The 20426-nt window shown below is 49.9% G+C and overlaps 5 protein-coding genes across 5 annotated transcripts; 2 read left to right on the forward strand and 3 right to left on the reverse strand.

Moving 5' to 3' along the window:
- Nucleotides 1-389: 389 nt before the first annotated feature.
- Nucleotides 390-4009, reverse strand: EPUS_03839 (uncharacterized protein; the record flags this gene model as incomplete). Its single annotated transcript, XM_007802145.1, has 4 exons — nt 390-678; nt 732-940; nt 3046-3182; nt 3280-4009. 4 exons carry the CDS (start codon nt 4007-4009, stop codon nt 390-392), a joined length of 1365 nt encoding a protein of 454 aa, XP_007800336.1.
- Nucleotides 4010-5993: 1984 nt separating this feature from the next.
- On the reverse strand, nt 5994-6998 carry EPUS_03840 (uncharacterized protein; the record flags this gene model as incomplete). Its single annotated transcript, XM_007802146.1, has 1 exon — nt 5994-6998. One exon carries the CDS (start codon nt 6996-6998, stop codon nt 5994-5996), a length of 1005 nt encoding a protein of 334 aa, XP_007800337.1.
- Nucleotides 6999-7896: 898 nt separating this feature from the next.
- On the forward strand, nt 7897-12640 carry EPUS_03841 (uncharacterized protein; the record flags this gene model as incomplete). Its single annotated transcript, XM_007802147.1, has 2 exons — nt 7897-10530; nt 10589-12640. The coding sequence occupies 2 exons, from the start codon at nt 7897-7899 to the stop codon at nt 12638-12640; spliced, it is 4686 nt and encodes a 1561-aa protein (XP_007800338.1).
- A 1115-nt stretch (nt 12641-13755) lies between these two features.
- On the reverse strand, nt 13756-15426 carry EPUS_03842 (uncharacterized protein; the record flags this gene model as incomplete). Its single annotated transcript, XM_007802148.1, has 1 exon — nt 13756-15426. One exon carries the CDS (start codon nt 15424-15426, stop codon nt 13756-13758), a length of 1671 nt encoding a protein of 556 aa, XP_007800339.1.
- Nucleotides 15427-16778: 1352 nt separating this feature from the next.
- On the forward strand, nt 16779-17348 carry EPUS_03843 (uncharacterized protein; the record flags this gene model as incomplete). The annotated part of the gene is made up of 1 exon (XM_007802149.1): nt 16779-17348. One exon carries the CDS (start codon nt 16779-16781, stop codon nt 17346-17348), a length of 570 nt encoding a protein of 189 aa, XP_007800340.1.
- Between the last annotated feature and the right edge of the window lie 3078 nt (nt 17349-20426).

The following is a 20426-nucleotide window of genomic DNA, read 5'->3' on the forward strand; positions in this document are numbered from 1 at the left end:
CCTTTCCCAGCAAGAAATCAATGCTCCTACTCAAGGCCAAGGTCGAGCCGCAACTACGCCATCTCAACCTCTGACTAATTCTTACGTACTCCAATTAGCCAGTCGTCCTGCACATGAACAGCAATCAACCAACACACCTATCCGGCAGCAGAGACTCGGCGCCCGCGATACACAAATCTCGGTCGCTGCGCCTTCAGAGGAGCAGAGATGGGGTGATCACCCTGCTAGACTGCGTCAACGAGCCAATGACGCCGACTTCTTACGCCGACTATCGCTCCAGAGTGAACGGAGCTCTTTACCGGGCATTCGAACCCCTATCTCAAGCGAACGATCTTCTGCTTCCTCCTTACGAGGAGCCTCTCCAATCGGGGAACGCATCCCTCTTTCAATTAGAGGACGATCAGCCATTGACGAGGGACCAGAACAACCTTCCCCTCGTCTCTCTCACCAACAATCATGGCTAACGTCTGCACCAGAGGGACGAGGATCCCCATTTGCTTCTCCTCTAGTCCAAGAATCACACTTATCCTCCTCGTCTTCTGCCTCGTCATCCTCGTCCCAGCAGCGACGAAAAGCCGCCGGCTCATCTCAATCACGGTCGGGCGGTGCGTCCCCTCCCGCTCCTCCTCCTTCTTCCCCTCGTCTGAACAGGTGCGAACCCAAGCCGCTGCGCACACACTGCAAGAAAGGCTGCCGCTGCATGACCTGCCGCCCGCAATTCTACACCTCACATGGCGAACTCACTCGCGTCTGGAGCAGTCCCTGCATCAAAGAAGGCTGCCGCTGTCCCATCTGCACCGAAATATGCCTCAACAACGGTCACATGTTGCCGAAATGTGAGCAATGCAGGCGCAGAGGTTGCGCGTGTAGCACCGGCTGCATGGACATCAATTGCCCCATATGTCGCACGGCTATGGTAATGGATAGAGGGAGCCGGCCTCTGTCGAGACTCAGTTCGAGACCGTCGATGCCGAGGATTAATTCCGGGTCGTCATTGGCGAGGACGAGTGGATCGGATGACTAGAGTGAGGACGACTAGTATCTACGCCTTTTCAATCGATAGGAAAGGGGCATAATCGCGATAATCTAGGCTCTACGGAGTAATAGTTGTGCCAAGAGTAATATATGACTTGGCTAAAATATATAAAGCTCCAAGTCAAGTTATATTGTATAGCTTAAGCTGGTGATTGGTGATCAGCATAGCTCTCGAACGAGGCCAATTAGCCCCTACGTAGTAAAAAGGTAAGCGGCATCAGTTCAATCGATCTGTGTGGACAAGAACAGGGAAACCCTTGGAATAGAGTGCAGCGATGCATTGAAAAAATATTCGCTCTTTTAGCACTTTGCTGTGAATACTCTTGCCGCTTACTCCAGCAGAACATCTTTACGTGATTACTGCTACACAACGAGCAGATCAGGTTATATCGAACCTATCGCCTTCCCGCGAGCAAGCAATGTGCTCTCTTGACTCCTACTCCGTAGACCTGTGCGCGTTTACTCGATACCTAGTTCAATACGCACCCTGTACGATCCGCCCCCCTTCCTCTTGCCGATGATGAACAGCCTATACTATTTAATCAATTAGATCCAATTGATCACCAGGGCCCCAAGAAACATTACCACGTAGTATCCCATCCGCCGGCAGACCCCGGGGTGGGGGGTTGAATGCTCGCCTCATTCAGAGCGCCGTTGTTCTCATCAGTTGTTCTTGAACTTGCCAGCCAACAACCTAGCACTGCAACCTCCTGTCCAGCTGACTGCCTGCACATTGCACATGTCGCTGTCAAGTAAGACTCAAGATAACATTGTGCCTGGTCTGCTGCTGTTTAGGACCAAGCCCACCTCTGACCCTTTGGATACCAGATGCAGCAGCATGATGGTGGGAATTTCCGGGAAAGTTGCCGCCAAATTCGAGCAGGAGGCACTACTACTAGTAGTATCAGACGGAGGGGCCAAGGAGTGGTATTAGGGAGGGGGAGGCGCATCGGGTGCCCTCCGGAGAAGAATCTCCCTTCTTACAGTCTATCTATCTATCTATCTATCTGAGCGATCTGATTACCGGATCATCTAAGCAGGTGCAAGTGACTGTTGTGGCTATCTGCCAATATTATCTTAGAAAGTGATGAACTGTGCTGACTAATCGATGGATCAGTGTGGAAATAGCAAGTTGTTCTATCTAATTCAGTGCGAGGAGCGCGCATTTATACGTACAGAGTTGCTATATCAAGCGAAATAGCGCGAAACGCTGATACCAAAAATACATGCGTGGCTGATGCAAAACGCGTATCAATTCTGTAACAAAACGCTGGTGACACACGTAGCAAATTAAGCGCAAACTGTTTTTTTTGAGTTCTACAGAAAGCTATCCCCTCCGTCCCTGGGTGTGCCTATTTACACCCCTGTTCAGGGACGGAGGGGATACGCTAATGGAGGCATTGTCGGTGGGAGAGATAAATTGTTGAAGGAAGTTGGGGGGGGGGAAATAAGTAGCAAGTGCAAATACCAGTCTGGCACTGGCAGATCATGGGTGAGCAAAATGACTGATTCCAATTGGGTATGAAGCTGAGGAAGGTTGTGTAAAACCGTCGCGACGGAACAAATTGCTGATCTACCTGTGATATTCCAGCCAAAGCCTTGGCATGACACATGACCACATGTGGCTAGGCGCCACTGCCACAGACACGTGCTACTACTTGGTATATATCTCTCGTAGCTACTCGTAACTAGGAAAATGAAGTACCTTTCTTACTTCCGATTTCACATACCGAAAGCCAAGGAGGGCAAAGCACGTGACACTAACCTACATGTCGGCGCTGACTTACCATGACCTTCCTATCTATCTTCACAGTTCCGCAGCTTATGATCCTAGTATCAAGAACGCCGCTGATATTTCACTGCAGAAAAGCTAAATCCGGCAGTCGTTGCCCTTAAAACCACAAAGACTGCAACCTTTAGACGACCGTAAACTAGCTTATGTTTGACAGTTTCCCACCTGTAGCTGACCTTTTTCTTTCTTTCTCAGTGCTGAAAGGGCCACCCACCTACTCCCAGAGCCAGTAACGTCGGCTCCGCGACGATTTTCTCTTTCTTCGCCTTTAGCTCCTCAACGTCCCAGTTACACCAGATCAACCGGCCTTGTAAGAACGCCGCCTCCGGACTGACAGCCCAGACCATGAAATCCGCTGGTAGGGAAACTAGAGCAATGGAAGACCCCTGTCAGCAGCGTACGAGAGAGTTACCTGGTAGGTAAGCAAAGATTGTGTCGTGAGATGAACTTACTATCGTCTACAGGTAATTTCGTGCCCTGTGCAGCACCCTTCTGTCCCATATCGGTCTCGATCACGCCAGGATGCACCTGCATCACTCTCACACCCTTCTCTTCCTCGGCTAGCGCCTCAAAGAACCTCTGTTGAGCCATCTTGCTAACGGAATAACCGCTAGACTCTTTAGGCGGCGGGGATAGCGTCGCCACTGCCGAGCCCATACCCACTAGCACCGGGACATCAGCAGTAGAAGAAGCGTTCTTATGTTTGAGGAACGCGCGCGCCACGATAAATGATCCCAAGACATTCGTCTCGAAGCCGGACCACCAGTCCTCTATCTCCGATTCCACGACCGACTTCGCGTCCGGAAGGTAGCCAGCATTGTGGATGCAGATGTCGACTCCCTTTCCGCCATTGGCGGCGCTTAAAGCGGAAAAGGCGGCGTCCATGGCGGGTGCGGAGGTCACGTCCCCAACTGCGGTAAGGATGGTGGTGTTGGGGAACTCGGATGTCAGGGCAGCTTTGGTGGACTCGAGGGTTGGGAGCGTGCGGCCCGTGATGGTGATGAAGGATGCGCCGGCTGAGGCGAAGGAATGGGCGGTGCGGGCGCCGATGCCCCGGCCGCCGCCTGTGATGACGATGGCTTTACCACTGACTGAGAGGTGAGGTTGTCTCGGAGAAATGGTTGGGTAGGTCGTGTTGTGCCATGTGGCTGTTAGAGAGGGGAGTGTAGAAATTTCTATCATGTTTGCTTATGGAAGTAGCTTTGTTGGAGAGGTAAAGTACAATGAAAGCGTTTGAAAGGGAGATGTGGTAGTATTGCAGCAGAGTGGTAGGAATAATATTGTGTTGAAGAAAACATTTTTGAGTTGAGCTCCAGGCGTTCTTATCTATGTGATATTCCAGCCAAAGCCTTGGCATTACACGTGACTATATGTGACTAGGCGCCACCGCCACAGGCACTTGCTCCTACGGGGTATATATCTCTCGTAGCTACTCGTAACTAGGAAATGAATCACCTTTCTTACTTCCGATTTCACATCTATGTGGACTAGTTGTGACACGAGCAGGATTTGATGAGCAAGCTGGAACTATCACACAGGAGTGTCCAGTTCCCTCTGACGCTGAGAAATCCTGTTACCGTGCACAATAGCGGCACTGCATAATGCATTGTGGACGGCGGCACTCTGTCAGCGGAAAAGGTCGAATGTCGGTGAATGATATGGATGGTGCTGCCTCAGTCCCTCAGCCGTACGGAGTACTCGTACTGATTAAGTCAAAGCGCGCCAACACGTCCGAGGTCAATAATCAAAATTAGGTACTGATTGTCATTTGACCCTACAAAAAGATTGAGCTATACCTATTTGAGCTAAAATCAAGTGTATTAGCTTGTAATTCGTTGTTTTAGTTATGGAATTCACGAATCCATAGCTATTTGGGCCGATAATCCTCCGCAGAATCCGTAGTTCCTGCAGGGGCCCTAAAGTATTGTTAGTTCAGCACTAGTATCTTTACTCAAAAAACGTCTTTTGTACAAAACAGCTAAGCCCATATTAGATTAAGGGTAAATTTTTAACCCATTTGAAAGAACGTATCTCAATCAAGCTTTGCAATAACAGATCAGGGCACTATGACGGAGTAACAAGAACTAGCCGCTACTAGCATCCATCAGACTACGTAGTAACAATACTTACGCCTCCCCCCTGTAGTATTTTAATGCAGAGTAAAGGTTCCTGTCCTCAGGACGTGTGAGACAATGGTTGTGTAGTCAGCAACTAGCCCATTCGAATATGGCGCGTGTGGCTAACATACTAAGCCCGTCTGAGCGACTGAGGCGATGGATGGTGCTATCTTATGATGAGTAATTACAGTAGTTAGGCATAATAAAGCGGCACAGAGTCGTACTATGTGGTAGAGCAGCATGTGGCACCGAATGGGAAGCTGACACCTTCCAAGCAAGAGGAGGTCAAGTAGTGTACAATTCTGCATGTGCAAGGTAACCGTAGCACTTAGAATGATTGTTGCAAACCAACGCTATCTGATGCATAACTTGATGATTGAAGTACATATTTGCTAAGACCCTTTACAGCGGATTTCGTTGAATCTACGGGAGTAGTAATACACAATGAGTCGTACTAAGATTAGAGAATCGTGCGTTATAGGGACGGCACTCGCGGAGTGCCTTTAACAGCTCCCTATTCTAAAGATGCCTCGGAGCCTTCTTTGAGGCAGTTGGGTGTGGTTGATAGATCCACGCTAGCTAAGCTTTAGGCATTCTGCCCTCCGGCGGCCCTAGCATTGCCACCAGAGAGAAGCGTCATATAATGCAAGAACAACTAGCTGTTCTTCATCCCAGTTGATGCACATTGATGACCGTACCTGTAGTGGTTAATAAGCCAGATTACCATGTTCAGAACTGCCAAGCTCATGCCGCTATAAATCTTCCACAGGGATCACAAAGCAGAGGAATCATGCACAGTAATCACTTTCATGTTGGACGACATGAGCTTTAATGCTGTTCTAATTCATCTGTTGTGGATGCCAGAACCCTGGCAAAAGACAAAGCTCGTTATGGGTATCTAATGCATTCCAATCCTACCATATTCCCAAAAAAGGAACGCCTTCATAAGGCGGCCACGGCCCGTGGGGACTCCGACCAGTTGGAATCAGCTCGAAGATTAACATGCTATATTGTAGAGCAACGAAAAGTAAAGTGACAGCATACATGCCTCATGGCAGAGGAGGAAGAACAGCACCGCCTGAGCGTGTCCTCAGCTTAGGAGCATCACCCATCTTCTCAAAGACCTTCAACGAGTTGACCGCCCAGTAAGCTTCTCGGAACACCGACTTGTTCTTGGTCACAAACTCCTCACATGTCGGAGCCTGCGATGCGCAGCTGGATTGGGCCCAGACCTTGCCAGCCCAATCTCCACAGAAGGTCGTATCGAAGACAATGTTGAGATCCTTGAAATGGTCGTCGACTTTGAAGTCGCCGCTAAATACGGCTCGTGGAGGACCCCAGCTTTCACACGGCCGCGGATTGCCTTGGACAATGTCGGCAGGAATTGCGGTGCGAGGAAAGAACCAAATATTGATGGCAGAAGACGTCCATTCTGTCGCGTAGACACCACCACCGTTCTCATTGAAACCCTTTCCGTACGTAGCGGTGTCGTTGGTTGAAATTGTGCAGCCTGCATTTTTGGCTTGACCAGGCGCATTGACGTCGCAATTTGGTGTAACCAATTGGCCGGTAAAGCTTGCATTGTTCGAGACCACAACACCAGGCCCAGTGTGCAATGTAAAGCTGTTGCTTGTTTGGTCGTTCACTCCTTCGAGAATGTCGATTTCGCCTGAAGTTGGCCAGTTCGGCCCCACAAGCCAAAAGGCTGGCCAGGTCGAGCAGATGCCGCCAGGCATGTGAGCAATGTCAGCGATGAATAAACCACGATTGAATGCTTTCTGGCTTTGTACGCGAATCGATCGGCGACCTTGGGGAGCCTCATTGACAGCGTCCATGCCGAGATAGACAGCGTTGTTAATTGTACTGCTCGACATCAAGCCTGCGATGCCGCTGTTGTTGGCATTCTCCTTGTCAATGTATTTGACGTGGCCGTTCGTCGGATCGGCGTCCGTAAAGAAGTCGAACCCGTCGAAGAACGCTCTTCCGGTGTAGTCTTGCGACAGTGTATAATTGGCGAGTGTTGACGAGATGAGTGGGCTGACCAGCAGCGCCATTCTGAAGAGGGACAGCATCGTGTGTAGTGAAGTAAGCAGCTGAGAATGTAATATATGGATGATTTGGGGGTGGAGATCGGCCAAAATTAGCAAATGTGGTGCAAAAGAGGGTAATGTCTCCAGGCATCAAAGTATTTATAGGTCTTCTGTGCCAGCAGAAGGAGGAGAAAGAATGCACAAGAGTACGAAAGAAAGACACACCAAGGCTTGTGTGAAGCCATCATTCTTTGTCTCCAAGGGGGCAAGGACAATAGAAATACTCGGCTGGGAACAAAGGGAACGCGCCCAACATAGCTCACGATGAATGAGAGAGGCTATACATGGTATTGACGCGAGCCTATTGTCATTGAACACTGCGCTACAGCAATTAGACCTCGTTCAAGCCATCGATATGAAGTAATTGGCCGCTGTTTGCGCGCACAGATACTTTAGTGGAAAGGTCTCGACGGCACCATGGAGGCACTGGCCGAGCTTGAAGCTTTGCCAGTAGGAACAAGAAGTCACCTTGAAACAATGTGGAGCTCTGTATTGCTGAGTGAGAGGCTGCGCGTCTATCTGTGTGGGTACAAGCTATTCGCATTCTGTAGTGCGGAATGCAGTGGCCAATATGTGGGCTGGAAAGTTGACTCTTTGAAACACCAAAAAATGAAGTGCCGCCTTTCCTAATTGGCAAATATCACCGGAGATTTGCCGCGCCATAGATATGCTCGCACCACGTGGTCAGCCCTAAGCTACAGCTGTTCACTCTGCTAGATGTCACGCGACTGCTTTGATCGCGATGTGCATGGTGAATGTATATTGTACAGATTATTCAAAGCGATGCCTCGCTCTCTAGGCCTAGTACTACAGCACTTGGTCAGGCAGCTGGGAGCATAGATTGATTTCCCGCATTGCAGCGATGACCTCTCTGCTACTAGCTCTTCCACAAAGCCTCAGACTTTCTCGAGCGTCAAGATGCTCAATCACAGAACTTTCGCCCGCTATCAGTGACCAGGCCTCCAGATTCATCGACGGAGTCATCTCCCTAATATGGCCTTATTCGAGTTCCACCCATAGTACGGCAGTCCTCCTTGCGGATCCTGACTTTCGAATACGCAGAGCAAAAGGGCAAACTAAGGTCACCTTCCATGGAGAGGTTGCGGTCGCTGTTGCCAATTCGCACGTGGGGATTGGCGATGCTGTTCACCTAAGCCTCGAAGGTGCTCAGTGGGCGCAGTCAAGCGAGGATGTGTCTGTGGTGGGAAAAAGAGCCGACTGGGATCTGGAGTATGTCGGACAAGTGTTCATGGAAATACAGCGGGGCTTGATTCCACTCGCTGTGGTGGACGTTTCTCCCCTTCCAGAATCCCTGGATGGCCCACTACGTGAGATAGATGGTAATGGAGGAGTCAAAACCAGAGCACCTCGGACAAGCAGGACTCAGGAGTTGTGGCCTTCGCCTGCATTCGCCAAGCCGAATGTGCATCTGACAGATCCATCGGTACAAGTCAAGGTGAGCTCTGCCATTGAAGAAGATGGATATATTCCTGGCAGTGGTAGAAAGCGAACAAGATTCTCGCTTGATAGTGGGTCATGGCGTTACCTGGAAAGAAGCTCTAGCCCTGAGGACGGTAACCAAACCCCAGACCATGCGGATCCGCCATTCAATCAAGAACAGGTCGTCGATACCACCTGTATTGCATGGGACACAGATAACAAGCACCGAGATATTGATGCAGTCGACTCGAGAGTTTCGCAGCAGCCATGCTCGCTAACACCACGTCACCACGCTGTCACAAATCATGCAGACAAAGCGCCGGAGGCTCTGATGCCTCCACCAACACTGGATCTAGAACAAGATCAGATCATAAACGGTCCCTCCAATACAAAATCGCCAGTGAAGAGCGAATCTATTCTTACGCCGCAAGTAGAAAGGCATCTAGGGGCCGAACATAGCCCTACACCTCCAAGCACTAGTACCCCGATTTTGCGCCCTTTGGCTTCGCCAGGACTGCCCCTTATTTCTCCCCTTGTCGGGCGGCATGGTGGTGTCACTGGATATTTTCCCCCGGTTTCAAATGTGCAATCCGAGCTCCACTCGAGTGCAGAAATGTTTTCTCAAGAAGCTCTAAAAGGGAATCAGTCTAGTGTTACTCTGCCTCCTCCCTCAAGCCCAACGTTCCCTTACCAAATTGAGAAGAGCTTTTCGGATGATGCTATGATCATCAGTGATCCACACCCAGCTGGTCAAACAGTTGACTTGATTTCACTAGGGGATGAGACTCAGGAATGGCAGAGACCGGAGGCAGGCGCTGGTTTGCATGCTGCTGCTTCTGAAGCAAAATATGACGCAGACGACATAAGACAACCTCTCATTTCACTTGAGGGATTCGAGCTTGTCGATGACAGTCCTATTGAGCCGCAGCCTGTCGACCGAACAAGTTTTAGGAGTGTTCCTGATAAAGCTAGCACCAGCACGGCAGAGGTCACTTCGCAGAAATCTATCATACAAAATATCGTCTCTAGCACAACTTTGGAACAGTCTGTGCCTCGGTCTCCTCATAAGGTCGGAGGTGACTCGAACCAGGCCGTTATTCAGTCAGATAACAGGGTTGTAAATAATTCGCCAACCAAGCAACCCTCCAAGCTATCGACTGATCAGCTGAATACCACGTCCCCTTCACACGTAGAGCAGAAAATTGGTGAAATCAAGCAGAATCATATTGGGCACGAAGATAATCCGTATAATGGGAACAAGCAGCAAGACATTGAGCAGAATCACACTATCTCCGTTCCTCTTCCTTCACCGCTAAGACTCCTGGATTGGACTGAGGCTCTCGAAGTGTCGGCCCATGACGTTGAGGACGATAGCCTTCGCATCAGTGCACCACCATTTCCATTCAAACAGGGATGGGACACCAGAGCTAAGAAAGAGAGCAAGGCTCGTCAAAGAGTACAAAAATTGCAAACCGCCGGCCTCTATACGGCTCTTCGTGAGTCATACGATGGCGCTGGAGAGGGAGACAGGAGTTCTTCTGCAGAACCGTCGGATGTCGTTTCAAGTCTTGATAGTCGGGAAAGGAGTCTGTCCTATGATGAGAACGGTAATCTGAATCAAAGGGAGGTCGCAGCGCCTGATGAGATATCCGAACCTGAAAGCAGTGACTCGGCGCTTACAGATGGAGACGAGAGCATCCTAGAGGCCGAAGGCAACCATTCGGAGGATATCCAGATCGTTGAGCTAGAATCCGGCAAGGATCATCAGCTGGTAGTTCCAGAGCTAGAAATGCAGCCTGGCCAGGGCACCGAGCAGGAGAACTTTTCTCAATCGGTCGATTCTGATGCGCCCATGATCGATGACGAAGATGGCTACCAATCCCCAACCCCAATGGAAGTGATGGACTTAGCCCCGCGGCTACCAGAGATGCCACGGTCACGATCACCGTCTATAACCCCAGAGGAGGATACTAGCCCATTCACTGCTTCGTCCACTCCGTTGCCTCAGTTTCCTTCTGATCTCCACATAGAGGAACACAAAGCGGCTCAGCTGAAAGTAGGATATGGGCGACTCACAGATGATTCCTCTCTGAGACAACCCCGCTGGGGCTCAGGTTGAGCAGCTAGCAACTCCGGATAATACTCAAGATGAACCCCAGAATGCGCAATTCCGAGGTTTACGGAATAAGCTGCACAAGGAGAAGCCATTAACTGAGCTGCTTTCTTCGCCGCAAAACACACAAGATCTCCAAGAAAAGGAACCGCTAGGTGCAAACGAAGAACGAGAGAAGACGTCCACTGGTCCTTCGGCTGGGCCACCCAGACCCCACCTTGGTGAAAGTGAAACTGATGCAAATCTTACTACATCATTTTCTGAAGAGACAAGGCGGCGCCGATCTTCCCGTCTGTCTGGGAAGATGCCACTGTTAGGTAAAGACCCCTCTGAAATCGTCAGTCCATACTTTACTCCAAAGAGGGCAATACAAGACGGACAGCAAGATCAAGATCCCTCATCTCCACTCCGCCAACCTATCAGTCCGAGCTCAAAGCCACGAGATAATGTGGTGGTTCTGATCCCTCCACCAACAGAAAAACGTTCTGAGCCCAACATTCAGCAATGGTCTGTCACCCCAACGCCCTTGACATCCACGAATTCTTCTCTGAAGAGAGACCCAGCTGATGGGAAAGGCTTTACAACACCCCACTCGTATTATCCATCTCTCTCTTCCGTGCCAAACCATTTCCATGACCTACTCGACATACTTGCGGTTGCTTCCTCAGTCTCGAAGCAGCCCCAACGGGCCAAATCTGGACCAAAAGACTACTACGTCTCAATGAGGCTCGCGGATTCCTCTTGTGGCGCAGGTGATACACTTTCGGTCCAGCTCTTGCGACCGTACAGAAACGCTTTACCCACATGTAGACGAGGAGATATCTTACTACTCAGGAATATGAAGGTACAAACCTGTCCAGCGCAAGGTACTCGGCGGAAGAGCCAGGAAAGTAGAGAACTCGACAGTATGATGCTCCTTAGCACGAACAGCAGCGCCTGGGCTGTCTTTAAATTCCCTTCTGCAGACTCTGTCTCGGCCGTGGAGGACAGGTCAAATTCGGAAGATGGATCTGCCCGGTCACCAGATAAAAGAGTTACGCCAGTCAAAATGGACGTACAAGTAAGTGGGCCTCCGGTTGAGTTCGGTGCCGAGGAGAGAGCATTCGCCAGAGGACTAAATCAATGGTGGATTGAGGAAGGAGAGGCAGGCTTCCCTGATATACCCAGCAAACCAGGCCAGAAGATGAAGCGCAAGGGAAAGGAGAAGTTGAACGAGCTGGAAATACCAGAGGAGACATTACATGAGCACGAGTTGAGAGACGGTATGGCATACGGCGATTTGATTAGCCCGAGACCCCTACACGAACATTTCCATCGCAATGAAAATGGTCATGTTGAAGACCACGAGTCAAGTCTCCATGAACACGAACTGCGCGATGGTGTGGCATATGGCGACACAATCAGCAAGATCCCTGTGCATGAACATCATCAGCACGAACACCACGTTGATCACACTTACAGCCGTGGTTCCAATGCTCCACGATGCGGAGAAACAGATAGCAAAGCAGAAGATGAATCTAGCCTTCATGAACACGAACTCCGGGACGGAACGGCATACGGCGATACCTTGAGTTCGAAGCCTATACATCGACATTTCCATGTTCACGACGATCATCAAGATGGTCAAGAGAGCAGCACTAGCCAGCTTGTTCAGGATGGCCACAACGCTAGTCTCACATCTCCAGCCTCAGGTGAGGCCGACCGCTCACATAGCTTGCGCAACGGGATCTCATATGGAGACACAAACTCAAAAGGCCAAAATACTTTAATTTCCACACCAACAAAACCACGTACTAGGTCGAAACGAGGTGTTGCAATCGAAGCACCAATAGAGCAGAGCGAGTCTGAATCCGAGGCCGAGTCTGAGGATGCGTCTGAGGATGCGTCTGAGGATGAGTCTGAGGATGAGTCTGAGGATGAGTCTGAGGATGAGATGAGTCTGAGGATTAGTCTGAGGGCGCAGGAAATGCTGAGTGTGTGCACAATGTCGGCAGTGGCAGGACAGAGACGGCCGCCGAGACTTCAGCTACGCGCTCAAGCAAGAACATCCTAGGGATTAGTGTCTGTGTAAGTTCAACAAGTCATCGACGCGGCAAGAGATGGAGAATGCGGTGAGGGAAAACATATACGAATCATGCTCCTGACCACGCAAGGATTGTAGGAACATCAGGGACCTAGAAGGAGGATTAATCGCACAGTTGTCTACCAAAGAAGCAGCTGATGCCGACATGGTGGCCTGTCTCTCTCCCTCCAGTGCAGCAAACCTGACTCCAAGAAAAGCGCATTGAATAATACAAATCATCATCCACCGGGTACAAATCCACCAGCCTAACCCACCTTTCCTCCCTGCTTCCGAAGCCCCAGTAGCCATGTATGGAAGCCGTGTTTAATCACCACACCTACCAACAAAGAGCGACCAACTTCTTCCGTGTCCAGTAGTGTCCAGCGTCCTCCCATCCACCATTCTCCCCATCAACCAACCCGCCAATCAATCAATCGTTCGTTCATGTTCATGTTCATGTTCATGTTCATGTTCATGTTCATGTTCATGTTCAAGACCGAGATCAGGATGCGCAGCAGCTTAGCTGCCCAACCAGCACAAAGGTCGTCCGAAGCACCCATCCGATGGGCTTTGGTTACTGGGAAGTTGGCCCTCACTTATATCCTTGACAAGCTCGGGTCCCATGTTCGTATCAAGGAAGGACAGATTAGCTTTTCTGCTCCTGGTCGTCTCGACGCTAGGAGAGTAACTTCAAAGGCTGCGAGGAAGATGTGGGTGTGTAGTGTAGGTTCAATATGTTTTTTATTCACTACGAACTGAAGTTATGCTATGTAGTGAACTAGGGAATGGATGGAAGAGCATATAAGTGATGCTGGCAAATACGTCCTCCTGCTAAGGTGACCGCTATCTGAACGAGAACGACGATGATCTGATCTCGATGGCGCGCGCATCTGTTTTGGAAAATTACCAGATCAGAGAGACCTTGATATCTATCTCCTGCCGGTGGTTCCTCTGGCTCTAGCCACTTGTGCTCGGGCTCCCTGTCGCCGGATGAAGTTCAAAATGGTGTCTAGAACAACTGATGAATACGATTCACCCCAGCAGTGAACCACCAGCCAAGGGAATGGAGACATTCCCTTACCAAAAGATATCTTCAAGGACTTTTTTCAGACATCATGCTCAGCCGGCCTTCTCGCCGCGCCGCCCTCGGTATTGGCCTTACTGGCCCCCCTCGCCTTCCGATCACTAGCCAACACCTGCGCGAATTTACTCCTCTTCCTGATCTCGGGGCCCTTCCAATAAAACACATAGATTGGGATCGTCACCAGAATAGCCAGGAAGGCCAAGATCGTGGTCGGCCACTCCAGCTTGTACCTGTGGCCGATGTTTTCGTACATGGGCGTGGCGTAGAAGGCGGCAATGCCGGCCAACAGATCGCGGGCGAAGCCGTTCCCGCCGGTGGCGGAAGCGGAATAGGGACCGTACGAGGCGATCATATAGTCGATCGTTGCTTGGTAGATGGCGTAATTTGCGATGCCGATCAGGGTTGCGAAGCTGAGTGGCGCGATCCAGTGGACGTGAGGTGGGCCCAGGGATGTCCAGGCGAAGCCGAAGAGGCCGACGGCCAAGCATGGGGCTAGGAAGAGGAGCCAGTACAGACGGCGTTCGGGTTGGAGGGCGTCCGGGTCTCTGCGGCGGATTTGACTGTCGCGGTGGATGAAGGGGAAGAAGGAGATGTAGGCGATGACATAACCGAGGACGATGGAGCAGAATGCTAGTCCTGTGGTGATGACGGTGAAGTTCCATTGTTTGAAGACCGGGGTAAAGGATTCGAGGAAAGTGAAGATCAGTGCGTCGCTGAAGCCGGAGAGGAGGGACAGACACAGTACGATTGGCTCGCGAACAAACATTTCGAAAGGCCGGATCCAGATTGTCAGGACTTCTTTGGGAGAGATCCGCTGCTCTTTCAGCTCGTTAGGCCCGTAAGCGTTGGGGTCTTCACCTGACTTGCGGCGGCGTTTGGCTTCGCGGTCGACGAGGATGCTGCTTCGGGTTTCTGGGACCATGAGGAAATGCATGATCTGAACGACTACGCCAAAGATGAGCTGGATCCAGAAAACCCAGTTGTAGTGGAGGTATGTTTGAATGAAACCACCAAATATCGGTCCAAGCGCGCTACCGCCCACGGAAGAGAAGACAATAAATGCTACCGCGTATTGTTGGTCGTCTGGCTCCCACATGTCGGCTACCATACCCAGGGTGACGGAGCCACCGGCGGAGGAGAGACCAACTAGAGCACGTCCGACAATCATGGTGCCCAAGTTGGGTGCAAGTGCACAGGGGAGCTGCCAGATATTCACCAAGAACAGCGAGAGCTGTAAGACAGGCCAACGTCCAAGCTCCTCACTCCACGGTGCCCACAGTTCGCAGCCAAAAGCGTAAGCGATGAGCATGACCGCTTGACCAAGCCTAGCGGCGCGTTTGCTGACGCCAAAGGTATTGGAGATGCCACCAACAGCATTGGCGTAGATGCTGGCATTGAAGTTCATGGAGGTCTGAACAGCGAAAATGACACTGAGAATGGTCCATTTCTTAACTGTTGAATACCGGAAACCAAGCTTGTCGTAGCAATCTGCGTCTTGCAACTCAACTTTGCCATCTGCTCTTTCGGGCCGGGTTGAGTTGTGATGGACGCTGCCGCTTCTACTCTTCCTTCCTGAGGGTTGTTGAGGAGGGGCTTGTATTTGCTCCGTCCATTCTTCAGCTAAATTTTCGGCTGGATTTTCACGGACGACCACTGTTTTCGAAGTCTCGGATACTGGACGAGTCGAAGGCATTATGGATGAGGAGGATCCACAGGATAATACAGCACAAGGCTTGGTGACTGGACTGTGGATGTATTTGGTCTCCAGAAGTATTTGATGATTGACGTCGAGTCCCGATGGATGTTGCAAGCGAAGAGTGCATATAGATAAAGCTGCCTCCTTGAATATGGTCACACATAGATTTTAGAAGGGAAAACGGCTGTCGTCTATCTCTACGAAGAGATGAAGGAGAAGTAAAGTGCCGTCGTGCCTTTGGATGGCGAGCCTGGGAAAGATATACGAAAGACATTTGGGTACCTTGCCAATTTGGCAGCGTGCTCACGAATGAGCGTAGTATCGCGCTATCAAGTGTCGGTAGCATCTAGGTTTACCTCATGAGAGACGCTTGTAACACCATGGTCCATACAATTTTGTGGTTGGACAAATGAACGCAGTTGGCCAATGACAGTACTAGGAGTTGATCATACTAAGATTGTTCAAGCTTTTGCCAACTCTCGTGCCGAGATAGTGGTCCATCAGAAACGCTATCCGAACGAATCAACTTACTATCCAAGTTACTACCTAGTACTGACTTAAGCTAGCTGTCAGCGGATCGGCACCGGATTTACGCTGATCTGAACCTTCAATCTTTGACGACGTACGTAGTAGTACTACGGAGTACTAGTGAGTACTACATACTTCACCCAATCCCAAGCATGAGAATGATCCCTAGTACTGGGTACCTTCCATTAAATACCCCTAGGCTCCGTGAACAGCCGAGTGTAAGACTAGAACAAGAGCGGTCACTCGGCAAGGGTGGGTCTAGGATTCTGAGATGCAGCCGAAGAAAGCAAAGCTGTAAAGCGGAAGCTCGTCACCAGAAGATAGATGTGGGTGAGCATGTCACAGGGGAGTACCTTGCAAGCGGTGCTTTGTACGCTGACAGTCTCTTGGACTCGCTACCGATGCCTCACTATACCTCCCCCCCTTAACATGTTTGATCTCCCTGTGCTGGTCTCTTGCACAAAGGTACATCTTTCACAAAGCGCGCAAATTCTGGCACCCTCCCTTGCAAGCTCTACTTTCATAGTCATCGCGAAGATGCTGTGTCACGACAGCGAAGGCCTCGTGTGCTTTATGAGAACCCATTCTGGTGTCAAACTGCTGGTTCTAGGAAAACCTTTTCAAACATGTTTCACGGATGTTCCGATCTAAAATCTCGAGTTAGGCCGAAGCCATGAAGTATCAGGTTGCCGAAAAGGGATATTTTATATCTTGATTGCAAGAATGATACGAGCAGCCTCAACTTCAGACCTACCACCTACAACATCTCGACTGGTTTCAAGGAGAGCTTGTCCTTTTTAGAACAATTGTGGTCTACCATCATGCCACCTAAAGATTATACGCCATGGAAACTTCCGTCGGCAGCAGAAGAGATAGATAGACGAGCAGCAAAGGGCACTTTGCGTTCTTCCAGAACCTCCTCTGCCTCTGCCTCTTCCTCCTCCTCCTCCGGCGCCCACCCTTCTTCTTCAAATTCCTCGTCCGCCGGTTCGACGAGCTCTGCTTCCCCTCTCCCCTCGGCCGGCCGCCAAAAGCCTCCGTCCCGAAAGAGTGGGAACAAATCCGTTCCAAGCGGCCGGCCAGCTTCTCAAAGTGCTCTACTGTCTTCCTCGACCGCGCAGCCATCTAGCGGAAGTGTAGCTCGACCCTCACGAAGCACATATACATCCAAGCAGAGCGTCCCAGCAGCCGCTGAAAATGCAGGTTCAATCACGAGTCAGAGCGTCGATCCTCGGCCTCAAGCGGAAAAGATAGCAGAAACAAAAAAGCTCGAGAGCGACAAGGAAGCCATTTGCGACGAACTTGACAAGTTGGAGATCCAAATTGGGAAGGAGATTAAAAAGAGGGATGACATGATCGCCAGAGATGTGAAGAAGTTTAACGCAAATTAGATTTCATAATTTTTGATAATCAAAGACTTAGAGATTGTATGAAGGCTTGTGATACGCGAGAACTTTGGATTGAGTTCTTTGCTCAGACTGTCCCATGTGAAACATTACATGTTGGATCACCTAACTGTCGAACCTCTTCAATGTTTTGTCTTCACAGTCAATGTGGTGCCATTTTAGGGATGCAGAAGCGTCCCGTGGCGCACTTGTACCCTCACCCGAACTATAGGTCATGGGAAATCAATTGAAACAAGCTGTCAGGGTCTCAGGCGAACCTCAGGTCAAGTTGAGCATGTGTCTCATGGTATGAAGAAATCCGACGCATAGGTCCGAAACATCAATAGTTCTGGATGAAACCCATCGACCATTACATCAGTGGTTACGACGTTCATTTTTTCAATCACTGAAGCTCGAGATTCTTCAACGTTGTACATGCCTGAAATCATGCTATCAAAACCTTCGCAGTGTACCCGGTCTCTGAAAGGGGCAAACGGCCCTATCTATCGGCAAAATCCCAACAGCCCCATATGTCCCCAAGGGTACACGCTGGACCAACGATAGCTTCTTTCTTGTCAGCGCCCTCTTCCCCTCTATCTGTAGGCAGCATCACAACTTTCGATGCAAGCAATGCACATCTCCCTGGGCCCACCACGGCAGCACAGGCCACGAGAACCAAGCGAGGTGGACCCCTTACGGCTTTCCCCCCTAATGGCAATGGCGTCAACCCCTCATACTTGAATTCATCAGAGGGAGGGCCACTAGACCAAGATATTATACGTATAGTAGAGCAGTGTGAAGACGTGGATGGCGCCCTACTTCTTCTGAGATCAGAACTACTGCTCTGGGCGCGTCGCTCATACAATGGCAGAACATTTACCGGTGATTCTGATGCACAGGTGAAGCAACTGGTAAGGGTCGTGGAGCAGCTGAAGAAGACGGGCCGGTGCGTTGTTAGAGGAAAGATCATTTGTCCCAAAGCTGAAGATTGACTTGGCTTGATAGAAAGTATCTGGCGAAGGATAAGGACATTCACTCTGTGGAAAGAGAGAGAAATATATGTTACGTTGCTCTGCTCCAACAAATGAGGATCTTCTGTCTGATGAGAGCATATCTTTGCTAAGAACTGGCAATCCTCTTTCTCTCTCTCTCGCTGTGCCAAGATATGGATCATTGTTTCTTGAGAACAAAAATTTCAATTGGTATCCTCTAATCGCATGGCACGTTAGAAGGGTAAGGTAGAATAGGCGGCAGTTCAACAGATTCTTTCGTCCTTGGTCACGAATCTTGGTTGATTTGCCAAGAACCCTGAAAAGGGATGACCTACTAAGTACTAGTAGAGCTCCTGGCGTGTTACATACAGTGCTACTCCGTAGTACCACTATATTTACTTACGCGGTCAGACAGATTTCTTGGTCGAAACTCGGAATCATTTGCACATCAGCACTTCTGATTTGATAATCTCGCTCCCGGTATCACATGGAAACGACGATGGTCGGATAGTTGTGTGTGTTCCGGTCATGCAAATGTAAGATGTCATCCCGAGGTGCTTGAAACGTGGCGTGCTTTCTCGCTTGCCTACCGTGCAGCCCGTGCTAGATGCTAGTTCGCGAGATCTCACATGAAGTAACATGTTCGATTGGGTCATGGTGTAATGGGAAAGACAAGTACGCGGAAAACTAGTTCCTATATTACAAGGTACTGTTTCTACCCCGCGATGAGACGGCAAATGGTCGTTGACTCACCCCTCCATTTTGAAGCACGAATTGTTTTCTGTATTTCTTCCAGGAGCCACTGATTGTCGAGCCATCTTCTAAGCTTAATCTTGTATCGAAGCAGATCCATCTTGGATTTACGCTCTCGATCTGATCAGACACCTTTTTAACCTAATCCATTTTGACACTCTACGACCTTCTCATTAACTCCTGCCACACCCATACTGCAACGACCTCCAAAAGTCTTTCCGGCTTATCGCTCCACACTTCTCTTCGACTCGAGAAGAACCTCACTTCTTATGGTTGATTGAGGTATCAGCGCTCGGATTATTGGGATTACAAGTAACGCCCTTTCTCCTCTTCCTGGTGCAAGAAGACGACTAAAACCAACGCCGACCGAGAAACACGTTACAACCAAACAGATTCTAGAATAGGCCCCTCAGCTGAGATTCTGTAGCTCATGCTCTTGCTGCGTCTGAGGAGACGCCAGCAACACAAGCATTGCGAAGCTTGGTGGATTCAAAACGCCCTGGACTAGGCCTGAACACTCCTGAACTTATCCATTTTTGTGGTACCAGGCCAGTCATTAGGAGGACAACCAGACTCGTCGGCCGCAGTAAGAATGGATCCCTTCGATGCTTATTTGCAAACCCTGGCGTCGAAGGAGATCACTTCCGAATCCAGCAGGGGATCTGATACTTCATCCGGCAGGGATCCACCAGCGGAAGTAAGGATGCCGCGCCCCCCAGCGAAATGGATATCCCGGGTGAAGAAGGAGGCCGATCCCGAATACAGCTCGGGAGCTGGTGCTTCGACCGGCTCTGATGCAGCAAGGACAAGCCTTGCTGCGTCCATAAACAGTGACAAAAGGCGGCTTAGATTGAGACAGCGAGAGCTCGATCGCTTTGAAGCAGGCCATCCACAAGAACAATCGTTTCATTACTCAATGACCCCCACTGAACTACACAACCACCTTGAAAGGAATGTTAAAGAGGCACTGACCCTGCTTCAGAAACACCAAGGCGAACTCTTTAGGAGAATTAAGTCGAGTAGTTCTACTGCAAACACTTGGAATGCTCAAAAAAACGCTCAACAGAATCCAGCTCAGCAGACGGTTACCTTTCGTAATCAAGCTGGGAAAAAGTGATGGCTGCTTATCAAGGATGCCAGCGTGGTAATACTGTATTGAGCTAGAAAACGATTGGTCTTGCCTTAAGAAGAACAAAGCTAGATGAAACAACTATGCATGATTCGAGAATCTCTACAAGTAATGATCGCGTGTGAGTTACTTACGAGTATTGGTGTCTTGGTGTTGTCACTTGTCTTGACACAGTCGATAAACTTTTACCATCTGCTCTTGTACATCTTG

Source organism: Endocarpon pusillum (assembly GCF_000464535.1).
Source record: "Endocarpon pusillum Z07020 unplaced genomic scaffold scaffold1533, whole genome shotgun sequence".
Classification (NCBI taxonomy): domain Eukaryota; kingdom Fungi; phylum Ascomycota; class Eurotiomycetes; order Verrucariales; family Verrucariaceae; genus Endocarpon; species Endocarpon pusillum.